This window comes from Lactuca virosa, chromosome 9 (assembly GCF_052849685.1).
Source record: "Lactuca virosa cultivar CGN04683 chromosome 9, Lactuca_virosa_CGN04683_v6, whole genome shotgun sequence".
Classification (NCBI taxonomy): domain Eukaryota; kingdom Viridiplantae; phylum Streptophyta; class Magnoliopsida; order Asterales; family Asteraceae; genus Lactuca; species Lactuca virosa.
The window spans coordinates 190,442,587-190,457,962 of NC_136434.1; the positions used below are offsets into that span (position 1 = coordinate 190,442,587).

General features: G+C 34.8%; 1 protein-coding gene across 1 annotated transcript; it reads left to right on the plus strand.

Annotated features, from left to right (window-relative positions):
* The first annotated feature begins 12,061 nt into the window (after positions 1-12,061).
* Positions 12,062-13,835, plus strand: LOC145138224 (gibberellin 2-beta-dioxygenase 1-like). The gene is made up of 3 exons (XM_079072339.1): positions 12,062-12,604; positions 12,690-13,044; positions 13,387-13,835. The coding sequence occupies exons 1-3, from the start codon at positions 12,195-12,197 to the stop codon at positions 13,657-13,659; spliced, it is 1,038 nt and encodes a 345-aa protein (XP_078928465.1). The 5' UTR covers positions 12,062-12,194; the 3' UTR covers positions 13,660-13,835.
* Positions 13,836-15,376: the final 1,541 nt, after the last annotated feature.

Here is a 15,376-nt window from a genome sequence, read left to right on the forward strand (position 1 = left end):
GTGCATGTTCTTGGAGTTCATGAAGGTTTTAGAGTGCATGGAGATTCTCTCTCAAGTCCTACCTTTGTCCTTGATGTGTTGTGGCTTCATTTGAGGCTTCCACACTATTGGGGCTAAGCTCTTAAGGCCAAATACATCAAGACTTCCATCCACACAAAAAGGTATGTTACTCTATCTAGTATTTTATGTAGTTTTTATGACAATTGCATGCTAGCTATAGGTTCAATACCTTGGAAACCATTTGCATGTATAATTAGTAAAAACATAGATCCAAGGTATTTAGGGTTGTATGTGCACCATAGGATGTTGTATTATACTAAAACCCATCAGTGGTATCAGAGCCAAGGCTTGTTTTCATGTTATACTTGCTGAAATGGCTGAAAAATCGAAAATTTTGGTTGTCTGGGCACTGGACTCGCCGAGTCCATGAAGAAATTCATCCAACTCGTCGATTTAGTTCATGCACTCGATGAGTTGGACCCCCTGACAACATATTTTCGACTTTTAAGGCTGGAATTGGACTAGAAACAATACCCTAAGCTGTTTTTGATCTTATAAACCTATTTTTATGTGGTAATGTTCATGCTAATATAATTCAAAAGATAATTGTCAATAGATTCATGTTTTGTATTAGTTTAGTGGTTAGACTAATTACATGAAAATTGTTTGACTTGAATTATCTTGTTCTTATGAGTTAGTTTAGATTAATAGAAAAGTTATGTGATAATTTGTTTTCGATCCAAATTAATCATAAAGTTGTTCATAAAATGTGTTTTTGTAACTTGTCCTCAAGTTATATGAAAAGTCACATTTATGATTTTTAAAACTCATCAGATTTCCATAGGTTATGAAAATGAAGAGTCTTTTTCCTTAAATGTTTTAAAGTCTTCCATAACTTGTCCTCAAGTTATGGAACTTGAAGAGTTTTTCATTAAAACTACTTTAAATTCATAAGCTATGGAATTGAAAAGTTTTTGAATTGTTCAAAACTTGCCCTCAAGTTTTGGAATTTGTAAAGTTTCCCCCCCATGAATACTTTAATTCCAAGTTAAGCCCTTAGAGTTTTAAAAGTTAAAATTCAACCCTTATACTACTATAATATTAATAGTTAATAGTTATATATATGTATAAGAACAAATTCAGTCTTACGGTTAGTAGGCCTCATTCACGAATCCGGTCTATAAGGGGGGTATAAGGTTACTGCCTATAAAATGGCAGTTTAATGGGTGTCCACTCTCACCCACCGCTTCCTTGACTGGTGGAGGGTCGTTAGCCGAACGGGTTTGATAGGACTAGAATTCTCCCTTCATTAAAAGTATTAATGATAAATACTAAGTAACTAAACACTTATAAATTCCCAATCTTAGTTACTTAGGAAAATGTGAATTTGGTGCTAACCCATGAAATTTACACTTTGTACCTTACCAAGTCGTTAGTGGAGCGTGTGTGGTTAACCGGCACACTAACATGGACTAGTAAGAGTGGCGAAGGGTAACTTAATGTTTATCATAGATCGGTGGAGCGTGTGTGGTTAACCGGCACATCGATTAGGTGATAATATTAAGGGTACCAAGTGAATTTGCATGGTTATTCACACCTTGTTTTGTGATCCTCAGCATCCCAGTCACAAAATTTGAGAGGGCACAATCGAGATTAAAACATGACATTGAAAAGTTCAATGAATCTCAAAAGATCTAGGAGTTTCAAAACCAAATAAAACCTAATAAATTATTTCGCTTTTCATGGTGGAAATTGGTGAATCGTCATTCGCCTACCTTCAAATATTTTATAGCTTGGATTACGACATCCCTCTTCCAAGTTGTAAAATATTATGTTGGGTCCTAGCCTTAATATTTCATATTGGGTGTTATATTAAGGACTTAAATCAACTAACTTGAATATCTCCCATTTTAGATGTCTGGTTCAGACAACTATGATCTTCCCAAATCTGTATCTCCACCTCCTCCAATTATTCTCCCTAACCCACAAGTTCAAGGTCACTCAAGCCCTAATGGCAAGCAAGGTCTATGTGTGATCACATCTTAGAGATGAAGTCACATATTGACAAGCCGGGAGAGTTGGGTGTCAAGGTCTTGAGGAAGTTGATTGTTGACTCGGTTCATCGAATCACTCTCTAAGTCACATAGTGAGTTCCTTTAGAGCTACTATATGACAGACCATGACATGACCCTTAATGATCTTACCTATTTGCTTGGTGCTGCTGAATCAGCAATGATTTGGAGCGCTGGTAAATCAAATTTTATTGGAAGATCGACTTCCCAAACTTCCAAGGACATTGATAATGGTAACATTGGAAATCCAGAAAAGCTTTCTCTTCCCAATGGAAAGGAATCGGCCATAGTCAACTCGGTTGACCAAATGGTAAAGAGAAAGGCTTAGTCTGGGATAGTCCCGTGTACCATTCCCAAAGAGTCCATATGTTTCTGTTGCCAAAGGAAGGGGCATTGTTTGCGAAGCTTCCTGAAAGATCATAAGGTTGTTAAAGTCAAAAGTTTTGACTCTGCTTCAGGTAAAAGTCCACTATCTAACTCTATTAAGTCTCTATTTGGAGATTTTTATTACATGATGTGACTAGATTACATTTTGATGTTTTAAGAATCAAAGTGAAGAGGAAGCTTAAAGGAAGAATATGATGATTCTGATCGCGAAGATGGATTTAGGTCACATGGTTCAGTGATCAGAATTTTGAGCTGTTACTTATAGAGTTGTGATAGATTGCTTGGGAATACATAACAACATAGTTTTTCACATGCATTTGCATTGTAAGGATAAGTTTTTCCGCAAAGTTTTAAAATAAAAGAAAATTTTTTGATTTTATTTATTTTAAAATATCCTTACAGTGGCATTTGTGAGAAATTGTTGTTTATATGTTTCATTGATAGCAATATTGGAAAATTTATTTAATTCTTTCGACTGTGGTATTGTTATAATTTACCAAATAAGGAAAGATTCTCATCACCCAAGTTTCAGTTTGGTGGAAACTTGGAATCATGCAAGTTGTATGATGAATGAGAATTTTCATCTTTAGAAAATTAAGACTAATTCCTTGTTTACATGTATATGTGAGTCAAGTGAAGGACTAAGGGATCGAGTACACATTCTTGTGCACTGGTCAAGTCCACCACAAAGATCGATAAGACTATTCGTCATGATTTACTAAGGTTTAGTAAATATGGTTATACTTACAAGTTTAAGTATAATTCTAAAACATTGCAAAAGTTTCAATGTATGGCAGAACGAATGAGAAGAATCAAATTAGGCAGAAAGATAAAATTTTCTCAATCTAAAAAGATGGGAGAGTACTTTAATATCATGTTTTGTGATCATCTTAATAATTAAGAAATCATATCACAATTGGTCCTCTAAGGACATCTTAGTGCATTCCTATGGCTAAGGAGAGGAATCATGAATTGTTGAAATGGTTAAATCAAGAAGATGAGTCATACTTCGTTCCTAAACAAGTCTTAGAGTCATACTCCAAGATTGTAACTTGAGTGACACATCTTAAAGAAGGTTTATTAACACTAGTCAAATGTAAGAGTAAAAGGTGTCCTACTCTTGTACATTTGAAATTGGTAAGTTGTGATGTTTTGGATAAAACAAAGACCAACTAAGGCCAATTGTGTGAAGTGTTTGTCTTGATAAGAATCCGCACTATCCCTTGAATATTTCTTTGTCAAGGAATGGTTCTTGGCAAGAGAATCCGCACTATCCCTTCAATATTTCTTTGTCTAAAAGATCCTGAAAGAGTTTCAAAATCTAATCAAGAATAAAACCTGTAGTTTACCACTAGCACACGACTTGAGGTTTATAATCTATCGTGTTGACATATTTCTATTCATGTGCCCATTCCAGTTAAAGTTGGTTTTGCATTGGTTGCATAACAACTTGGAAGCAATGGCAGGCCCTTGTGCTGCCAAGTGGCAAGAAATTAAGATTGCACAAGTTTAGTCCATTTGAGTTTGGATTTGTCACTAAAAAAATTCACATGGATAGGAACACATACACCATAAAATCTAAGTTTCATAAGGTTTCTATCCGATTCATGAAAATGATGGTGAGGAAATGCTTCTACTAAGTAGATTTTAAGTAGATAGCAATTGTGATATTTGCATTCTCAAAGTCGTTAGTGGAGCGCGTGTGGTTAACCGGCACACTAACATGGACTTGTGAGAAATGGAAAAGGTCTAAACAATTGAGACTATGATTACGGCATCCCTTTTCATAGTTCTGAAATTGTTTAGACACGCATGTGTGCTATCTAAGGAAAGGTGTATGATTTTGATAAAGTTTTATCAAAGCATCTTGTATCAGAAGTCTGAACTTTGGTAAGAAAGTCAATAAAGTATTGATTTCTAAAAGTCTAACTGATTTCTGGATACATGTCAAAGCCAGTGGGAGCATGAGAGTTATGTTAATAATCATCATGTTAGTGGGAGCATGATAATTGTGATAAGTATTGCAAGTTAGCAATGTTAATTATAGAAAACAAAAGTTTCAATTCGTGAAGTTGCAGGGGTTGAAAAAGGTTGTTTTGCTATAATTAAGGGAGAGGAAATTATACTTCATTTCAAATTCTAAATAGCTTAGATTGTGAGATTTTTTATCGAATTTAGTCATGATTACATTATTTGCGTTCTAAAATTCGATTATGATTACGGCATCCCTTTTCATAATCTGAATTATGAGAACATGGCAAATAGAAATAGAAATATTATAGCAAAAAGACTGGTCTAGTATCATGTCTTTATGTGAGACATCATGAATCGTGTCCCATATGCTTCGGATATAGGATCGATTGCATGTGCTATAATATTCATCCTTTCTAAATTTTCCAAATGCTTGGGGCATTAAGAAGGGAAAAGTCTAGAGTTCGATCTGACTAAAATGATTAAGCAATTGTCGAGGACAATCTAAGGTTTACCAAAGATTGGTTGCTCATGGACAGTTGGAAGTATATTGTTAATTTTTGTAGGACCATATTAACATATTCTGAAAAGAGGCAACTCTTGTTCAGAAATGATAGTCAAAATGGGAATCTGGAAAGGTTTCCATAGGTAGAAGTTGTTATTCAAATTTGTGTAAGATTAGAAAGCTTAATGCAAGAAGGATGTTCAAAGTAATGTACTGTGAATTTGAGACATTGTTCCATGGAATTGATCTCTAGTGGAATACTCTGTAATGTCTGTTGACAAGTCTTTGTGACTTTGTGCATAATCATTATGAGAGGATCAATACATATAAGTTTAGAATCTAACAGATTTCGGTAAATGGCATGAATTTGGAATTCTTACAATGAGGATTTGGGATTGTCAAATGAGAATCATTGGAATTATGTTCAATCGATCTATTTCACAAAGTAAAAGATCATAGACAAACTTAGTGTGCATACTTGGTGTATGGCATAACTAATGTTTGGATAAACATAGTGTGCATGCTTGGAGCATGGCATGACTATTGTTTTCATTCAAGTATAAAGTTGATTATTTGAAACATTATGCAATGAATAATGTGTAATCAATATGGTGATAAATAAAAGGTGTTTTATTTATATTCATAAGTTCTGAGACCATATTGGATTCGATTATTCTTGTGTTTCACTTTGCATGTTTTGACTTCCAGTATAGCTAGGTTATTCTTCCCGAATGACTAAGTTATTCAAACCATCCATAGTCGATAATACGTTGGAAGTAGGTATTAAGGCAATACTGTCATGAATTGGTTTTGTAGATGTCTAAGGTGTTGGACATAGCAAAAGTTGCTGCAACATTCATGAGTGCTCCTGCAATGAGATTCGAGTATTGGATTAAACCCACGCTCACTTGTATCACTTCATGGATTCTATCTCGAGTGATCGTGAGACGATAATATCTCATATTCTTCAAACCTAGAGATATGAGTTGTTAACTATGAGTTGGTTATACATTGATTGTACGAAAATGCATTGGTAACTCAATGTTATAAAACGTGCCTTTGTGTATGATTCAACAAGTAGTATAACAAGCATATGAGTCGAAGTTTATCCATTCCTTTTACCCTTGGAGGGATAAAAGCGATATATGTGGGCCCCTCGATGATTTAGTGATGACAAACGTAAGTGCTCGGCCGGGCCTGGACTGATTTGATTTGTTCAATTAGTCAGTCGTCATAAATCGGAAATCGTGAAACAATAGATGGACAGAGAGAATGATTATAATCCATGTCTCAGTCTATATGATATCTAGAATGGAGGAATATATGATCCCTTATCTAATGGACGCGTCATTGATTTGTTCAGAGTTCGACAACGGCTTAAAGAGCTATGATTGCTAATCGGGTTTTGGAGTCATACGCAATAATAGTTTTAGACTTATCCAAGTGGGAGACTGTTGGATTAGGTGTCTAAGCCCATAACTATTATTGGTATGAATTCGACCCGATACTATCATGGTCCATTTGGGTTGCATATCATCAGGACAATTTGTTAGGATGGACTTTTGATAGAAGAGGTTATATATGATTTATTAATATATTATAAGTTCTAATATATTAATATGAAATCATATGTTTAAATTAGTGTTGATCAAGAATTAATTTGGAATTAATTCAGTGATCAAAAGATACTAATTAAATCTATGGGCATTAATTATGGTAATTAGTTATATTTATATGTGTTGGGCTTATGATCCATGTTGGACCAAGTTTATGTATGGATACATAAAGAGTTGGGCCACATGAACCATGGATCATAAGACCCATGGATATGGGTTTGGGTTATACCCATGACTCTTATAATTCAACACATATAAATACATATGGTATGACCTAAAAACCGCGACCACTAGTGTGTGTGCATGTTCTTGGAGTTCATGAAGGTTTTAGAGTGCATGGAGATTCTCTCTCAAGTCCTACCTTTGTCCTTGATGTGTTGTGACTTCATTTGAGGCTTCCACACTATTGGGGCTAAGCTCTTAAGGCCAAATACATCAAGACTTCCAGCCACACAAAAAGGTATGTTACTCTATCTAGTATTTTATGTAGTTTGTATGACAATTGCATGCTAGCTATAGGTTCAATACCTTGGAAACCATTTGCATGTATAATTAGTGAAAACATAGATCCAAGGTATTTAGGGTTGTATGTGCACCATAGGATGTTGTATTATACTAAAACCCATCACTAACAACAGGAGCAAATGTCTCATCATAGTCTAACCCTTCCAACTAACAGAAACCTTGAGCCACAAGTCTAGCTTTGTTTCTTATGACGATTCCATCTTCATCCATCTTGTTCCTAAATACCCAGTGAGTGTCAATGATAGTTTTTCCTTGAGGATTGGTAACAAAAGTCCACACACGATGATGTTTAAATTAATTCAGCTCATGCTCCATAGCGATGATCCAGTCAGCTTCTTGTAGGGCGTCAGCGACATTTTTTTGTTCAATCATCGAGACAAAATTTACAAAAATGCAGAAGTTGTTGCTGACTCTGCTACGAGTGAGACTCCCAAAATTTACATCTCCAGTGATTTGAGATTCAGGATGATCTCGAAGAATTCTTGGATTAGAACTTTCATTTATATTACCTTAAGCAGATTTTTCCTGATTAGATGGCTGAACTTCTTCAGAGAGGACAGGCTAATCTTCAGAGATAGGTTGTGAGTTGATGATTTGATCAACATTTGGAACAACAGGATCAGTTTCATCAGGCAAGAAATCAAGAAATGTTTATGAAGGACTGTAAGTAAGTTCATTTAGAATTTATGAGGTATGATCAACGGGATCATGAATCAATGAGTCTTCATCGAAAGTGACATGAGCTGTTTCCTCAACAGTTTGCCTTGAAACATTGAATACCCTGAAAGCCATGGATACATTGGAATAACCTAGAAACACTCATTCATCAGCTTAGAGCGGTAATCTCTTTGATTCAAGATGTAACAAACACACCCAAACATATGAAAATAAGAGAGGTCTAGTTTCCTACCCTTGAGTAGTTCATAAGTAGTTTTCCCATGACACTTAACAATAATAGAACAGTTTTGGGTATAACACGTTGTGTTGACAGCTTCAGCCCAAAATGACAAGGAAAGACCAGCTTCAACGACCATAGTTTTCTAGCTTCAATGAGAGTTTTGTTTATTCTCTCTGCAATACCAAATTGTTGGGGAGTTCTAATAGCAGAAAAGTTTTCAGAAATTCCTGAAATTGAGCAAAAATCTTCCAGGAAGGAGTTTCTAAATTTAGTTCCATGATCACTACGTAAATGCCTTGCTTTATGATCATAGAGAACTTCCTATTGCTTGATGAGAAAAATGATTTCATCGGCAACATGAATTTTCTTTCTTAAAAAGACTACCAATGTGAATATTGAAAATTCATCCACAATAATGAGACTGTACTTCTTCCCAACTCTTGACTTAATTGGGACTGGTCCAAAAAGATCCATGTAGAGAAGATGAAGAGGTTTGATAATGGAAGAGCAGGACCTTGGCTTGAAGGAAGACTTGGTTTTCTTTCCTTTTTCACACGTTGAGCACAGTTTAACTTTGAAAAATTGCATCTTAGGAAGTCCTCTTACAATATGATTCCCTGAGATCATTGATATGTTCTTGAAATTCAAATGAGATAACCACTTGTGCCACAACAAATTTAGATGAGACTGAGCACAAGAGAAGAAGCAGCGACGAAGAGAGTTGTCAATAGAAAACATATCCAAAACATAAATGTCATTATGTCGATTTGCAGTCAGAACAATGACATTCTTTTGATCAATAACCTTTCCTTCTCTCTTGTTGAAGAGAACTTCATAGCCAGCGTCACACAGTTGGCTGATTGAAATGAGATTATGCTAAAGAACCTTCACATAAGAGAAATTTTTAAACACAACATACTTGCACTTGATGGATCCATATCCTTTTGTAGCTCCCTTGCCATTATCTCCATATGTAACAGTAGGACCATCCTTCTTTATGAAATATTCCATAAGAGAATTGAATCTGGTCATATGCCTTTAGTCGCCGCTATCTAAATACCATATATGTTCTTTATCTACTAGCCTTTGATATGTTGCTCCGACATTCTTAAGGCCAAATGACATTTTTGTATAACAAAATTTCCTTTGTATTTATGGAAGGATGTCTTTACATCGTTTCCTTTATGCATATGAATCTGCATATATCCTTTGTATGCGCCTAAGAGGCTTTTCCACTTGTGTCCGCTTAACGATTCAAGCTTTTCATCTATTTCTAGTAATGGGCAACAATATTTCCGGCATCCTTTGTTTAGATTCGTTAAGTCGACGCACATTCTCCATTGAGCATCATCTTTTTTTACTAGCAACATGTTTCCAACCTAAGATGGGAATAAGAACCCTCGAACTATTCATGCTTTTACTAACTTATCCACGTCACTATTTATTTCTTTGTTTTGTTCTTCATATCGACCTCTATTCTTATGCCGAATTGGCCTTGCTGTCAACTTGTAATTGGTTTTATGTTCCATCACCTACCTTGGTATTCCCACGGTATCTGTTGGCTGCAATGCAACATGTCCATGTATTCTCTCAAAATGTGGACCATGCTTTCATGAAGTGTACTCGGTAACGTGGATCCAATACGGATTCCTTGTCCCGGGTAAGTGTTGTTGATCGTAATAAGTTTTTGCTCGGTCCATTGAGTTTGTTGCTTGTCTGGCTCTGGAGTGCTCGTTTCTGCTAGTAAGATTAATGTTGGTATTACTAGTGGTTCATTGTATATGGTTATGTATCCTACCTATGTCTAGAATCTAACCATGTCATGTATAATGGATGTAGTTACTTCAAACTTTTTCATTGCACTTCTACCGAAAATTACTCTATACCACGATAGGGATTGTATGATGGTAAAGTCTATCATTTTTGTGTTACTTGCAAGTTTCCGGTGGTCATGTAAAGTTAGCTGTAGTGATATTATCCCTGATGGTCATACCGAATGTCCTGAGAATCTTGTTAAATGTGATTCAAGTTCTTTCATTTCCTTTCTCATGACTTCCGGTAGTTTGGAAAAGCAGTGCACGTACATGATGTATGTCGAGCTACCACTATCACAATATATTCGGTGGATGCATATGCTCTGGTTGGGTTTGTTGCTTGGTGAATAGTTCATTCAATGTAATTTTGTTATTTCCTATACAGGGTATTTTTTATTGTTATGTTGTTTTGTATTGTCCTGCTCCTCGTTAATAGTTTGGGAATCTATATTTCCAGTGTCAGCTCTATTTGCGTTGTTGTGATGTTAAGGATTGGTGTTGATTTGTGACTTTTGGTAGGTAGGTTTTTGACAATTCTTGTCATGTTATTCATTCTATTATGTTGCGTATTTCTCCTAAAGCTTACTTGCTGATTGTGTGGATGCATTGTTTAGTGCGATGATACAGATGACGCCAATGATGCTATGTTGCTTCTCAGGCGTCTTGCAATGTTCGGGAAAATTTCTCCTCCAAGGCTCATGCGAGAAGTCACACTGCAAAATAAACTGAGACTAGGTCAGGAAGCAATATATGGGTGTTGCCCCAATATGGCTATCCGATTCTTGAGTTAGATTACTGGTATGTGTGTTGCTTAATTAGGAAGAAAAATCTTACATTTTCTCTGGCCGAACTCGCTTTTATAGACTTCATAGAAGAAGTTGGATCAACCTCTTATCCGATTCCTTGCATAACCCGGGTAAGAACAGTTGTTTGCTTCATACTTTCCTATGTTTATTTACTTTGAGCATATGTACGTTGCACTTTTTCCTAGATATGTTCGTTCTGAGGTTTGTTTGGCATATATTGCTATCCACCCATGGTTAGTTGTTTGTGAAGAATAATCTTGGTCGTTGCGTCCTAGAGGCGGAGGCAACAGGGGGTTGTCGGATGTCTTGCCCCCTTAATCTTTTTCCAAACTTTAGTTGTATTATAAATAAATTCGACTAATGCTTAAACTTTTAACCAACATCGTTTACTTAACAATGTTCAGTCTCCCTCAATTATTTTAAATGAAAACAATTACTATGCATAAAAAGCAACGAGGGTATAAGAGAATTATCACTAAAAAAGTTGAGGCCCGCTTCTAAATACAACCGCCTCCATCCCTATCTATTTTATTTTATTTAACCATTAATTTATACTCTCAATTATGTCAATTCGTCAGTAGCTATTTAATTATAATCCCTAGTTGTTCATAAATAGTGTTTGTTTTGACTATTCATCAAGGCAATCTGTAGCTATTTTTATTCAAAGAGGTTAATTAGCAATTAAAAAATCGGTTCCGGCTACATTGGTACATCATCATGATTTCAATTTTAAGGTAAATTTTAAATCTTTTGTATACTTTATTTATTGTTACTTGTCATTAATAATTTATTTATTGTTTGATAATTTAGTTAATTAGTATATTATAATCATAAGTAAATTATGAGCAAGAAAAAAACTATTGATTTCTTTTTCAAACTAATAAAAGATGTGTGACTTAAAATTGCAGGTGTTTTAACAAATGAATACCAGCTAATATTCATAATTAGTTGAAAACTTTTGAAGACTGGGATTAATAGAAACAATTTTTATTTTGAAATTTTATTTTAACATTTTACACTACATTCATTTTTCGGCTAGAACATTATATTTTAATATAATGAGGCTTTGAGCACATGTTATTCTTAAATTCTAGATCCGCATGCTGAGCAGTTTTTAGATATCAAACGAACATTCCCATAAGATAATTTTAATGTGAGTGTACCCGGGTCGGTATTTACTTGTTTGACCGATCTGGGTAAACTTACTAACCAAAGAATTAAAAAACTTACAAAAGCAAAGTCATTTTGGATTTATTTGATAAATAAGTGTCATTTTTTAAATCAAGATAACATTCCACATACTACACAAAGTATTCATTCATTACACTTTATACCAAAAAATCGAAAATGAGCATAAGATGTTATAAAATTGGACATTTTTTATTATTTGACCGCATTTAATATCTCTCTCTCTCTCTCTCTCTCTCTCTCTCTCTCTCTCTCCCCTTCAAATAGCAAAGCTAGAACCAACTTCTGTGTTCGTATCCCTCCTTTTTTTTTTTGCTTCAAACACATCAACACAACTCCCATTATCCAATTGAAGAACTGCCCCAAATCATTTCTTTAAGCCGTATATTTTCTGCTTTTTCAAGCTTCAACAATGGTGGCCATTTCCAAACCCCCACTCGAACAGCTCTTCGTCAAGCCCTGCAAACCAAACAACAACTCCCCATGTATTCCAACTATTCCCCTGATTGACCTCTCCAAATCTGAATCAAAACAGCTCCTCGTTAAAGCCTGTCAAGATTTTGGATTCTTCAAGGTTGTCAATCATGGCGTTCCAATGAAATTTATCAGTAAACTTGAATCAGAAGCCGTTAAGTTCTTCTCCTCTCCTCTTTCTCTCAAACAAAAAGCAGGCCCACCCAATCCCTTCGGTTATGGGAACAAACGTCTTGGCCAAAACGGTGATTTTGGTTGGGTTGAATATCTTCTTCTCAACGCCAAACTCGATTCCGATCACAAAAATCCAACTCTCTCCATTTCTGAAGAACACCCAGAAAAATTCCAGTAAGAATCCATTAAAAATGTGTAATATTCGAGCTCATTTTTTCTCTATCTCTGTCTAAAATCTGGGTTTAATTTGTTTCTGTAGAAGTCTTGTGAATGATTACGTGACAGAAGTGAAGAAGATGGCTTGTGATATTCTTGAATTACTAGCAGATGAATTAAAACTGCAGCAACGAAATGTATTTAGCAAACTGTTAATGGATGAAGAAAGCGACTCTGTTTTCAGGTTGAATTACTATCCGCCATGCCCAGAGCTTCAAGAACACGAACCGAAAGGAAGAAAACTGATTGGATTTGGAGAACACACAGACCCACAAATCATTTCGGTTTTGCGATCCAACAACACTTCGGGTTTAGAAATTTCATTGAGAGATGGGAGTTGGATGTCTGTTCCTCCTGATTCAAACTCCTTCTTCATAAATGTTGGAGATTCGTTACAGGTACACATATAGCGACCTCTGTAAAAGTTCACGATTTGTCGGTCAATCTTGCATGGCATATGATTTGAAGTCGTAATCAATCGTTTTCCAAGTACAATAAAGACCTTTCTAGTTTTATTTATTGTACAATTTAAGTTAAAAATCTGATTAAAAAATCTTACAAGTCTCTTCGGAAACCTCCATCCATCATGTCAATTTACCATATGAAAAACCATAATAAAATACGTGTAGCCATGTAGGTATGATAAAGATAGCGTATTATTTTTTTTAATTATTATTATTATTATTATTATTATCTACAACATCTGTTTTATTTTATGGGTTTATAAATGATTGATGTAGGTAATGACAAATGGAAGATTCAAGAGTGTGAAGCATAGAGTGGTGGCAAATAGCTTGAAAAGTAGGATGTCAATGATTTATTTTGGAGGACCACCTTTGAGTGAGAAGATAGCACCATTGCCTTCACTTATGGAAAGAGAAGAGGCTAGCTTGTACAAAGAATTCACTTGGTTCGAATATAAAAAATCAGCTTTTAATTCAAGATTGTCTGACAATAGACTTGGACGTTTTGAAAAAAAAAAATCTTGTAGTCTTGAGTTAAAAATAACATAATCGATATTTTGAACCATCGTTACTGTTATAGTACACAGATGAACAAAATCTGGACAAAAAAGTCCGGATCTACATCTTTAGAGTGTGGAAGTTACCGTTTTACCCTTGCTTATGTTTAGCACACATGGAAATATTTTGATATATTATCAATAGCCAAAAGGGGTATAATATTGTTATTTTCTTGAGCATATAGTTGACGTGAAAAGAAGGAATATGTTACTTTTTATTTCTTTTTCATATCTATCTCCAGTGGCGGATCCAGAAAGAAAAATCAGGGGTTGTACAAACTCTTTAGGGGTTGCACTATTAGAAATTTTTTTGTTACCGAATGAAGTTTCCGTCACAAAATCGTCAGTAAACCAGTGCATTTATACTAAATTTATAATTATCAGAGTTTGTGATGGATTGTTGACGGATTACTGACGGATGGTGACGGATTTCCAATGGATTTGTGACGGATATTTGAAAAAAAAAAACACGAAATTTACATTTGACGGAAAAATTGGAGGGGTATCCCGGGCTACATAGTAGCTCCGCCCCTGTCTACTTGCCCTTTTGTGGAATTTCCCTCTTATACTTGAAGAGCTAATTGTAAACACATTTCATTTGTCAATAAAATATCTTTGTTAAAGGTTAAGACATTTGTATTTATGTATATTTTTTTTGTAATGTTATTGCATAGTTTGAAAGACTTTGGATCTCCCACTCGCTTGATCGCCCACGATAACGTTTCTTTTTGAACAACCGAATGATTTATATTAAAACGCAACTAGTCAGCTGGTGAAAAGATATAAAACAAAATGATGGGTGCATGTGACAACTTTTTCTTTGTCGATATTATGATTTTTCTATATTATCGGCAATACGTAGTGCAACCACCCACGTGCACGTAGATCAGTATAACGGAAACACGGGTTTAGTTGCAATAAAAGCATATAGTCGCTTGTTTTCAAAGTGGAGATTGTATTGATTATAAGTCATGAGGAACGTTACGAGTCAAATCTTGTGACATTTATAGTATTGTATATAAAGATGTAACAAAAATAAGTTTGTCATATGAAAATGTCGCTTATTTGCCTAACTAATTTCTATAATAGTTACAAATCATTCTAAGTCTTGAATGGAACGAAAGTGTAGATTTAGGGGTGTGGGTTATTCATTAAAATAAACTAAATTTCTAGTTTGATTTTCAAAATATTTAATATCTTATAGTTTCACAAATCCAATATGAAGTAATAGTAACACAAAGAAAAAGACCATGTATGATATGCAAAGATTGCAATATCCATCTCGCAAGATATCGTTAATTGAAGGTCATTTATGGCACATGGCTAAATAAATACATTTCTTTATTTAGAACAACAATAACACTAATTACATGTGTTATCCCTTAATCTCTTTCTAAATGAAACTCTAATGATCATGATCAGGGATTAAGATTTAAAGAAGAACGAATTATTGATAAACCAACCTCAACGACCATGACTCCATGAGAGGAAGAGGCCCACAAAAATAAAGTACAAAAACAAATTCATTGAACCGTGCAAACAAAGGTCTTAGAAAACCGAAAGTGCATGAATTACATAACAATCGTAGGTAGGCCAAAATTTTAGTCATTTGTTTGGTTTGTAGAATTAAATGGAATATGATCTAAATGTACGTTACCAAATCAAGGAACTTTAATTCTTTCTCAAACTTTTTTTTTACCATCAAATCT

Excerpts from the sequence above, each read along its gene's own strand:
- LOC145138224 (XM_079072339.1), top strand. The coding sequence starts at position 12,195 with ATGGTGGCCATTTCCAAACCCCCACTCGAACAGCTCTTCGTCAAGCCC. Across the intron at positions 12,605-12,689 it reads GAACACCCAGAAAAATTCCA|AAGTCTTGTGAATGATTACG; the intron begins GTAAGAATCCAT and ends TTGTTTCTGTAG. Across the intron at positions 13,045-13,386 it reads ATGTTGGAGATTCGTTACAG|GTAATGACAAATGGAAGATT; the intron begins GTACACATATAG and ends TGATTGATGTAG.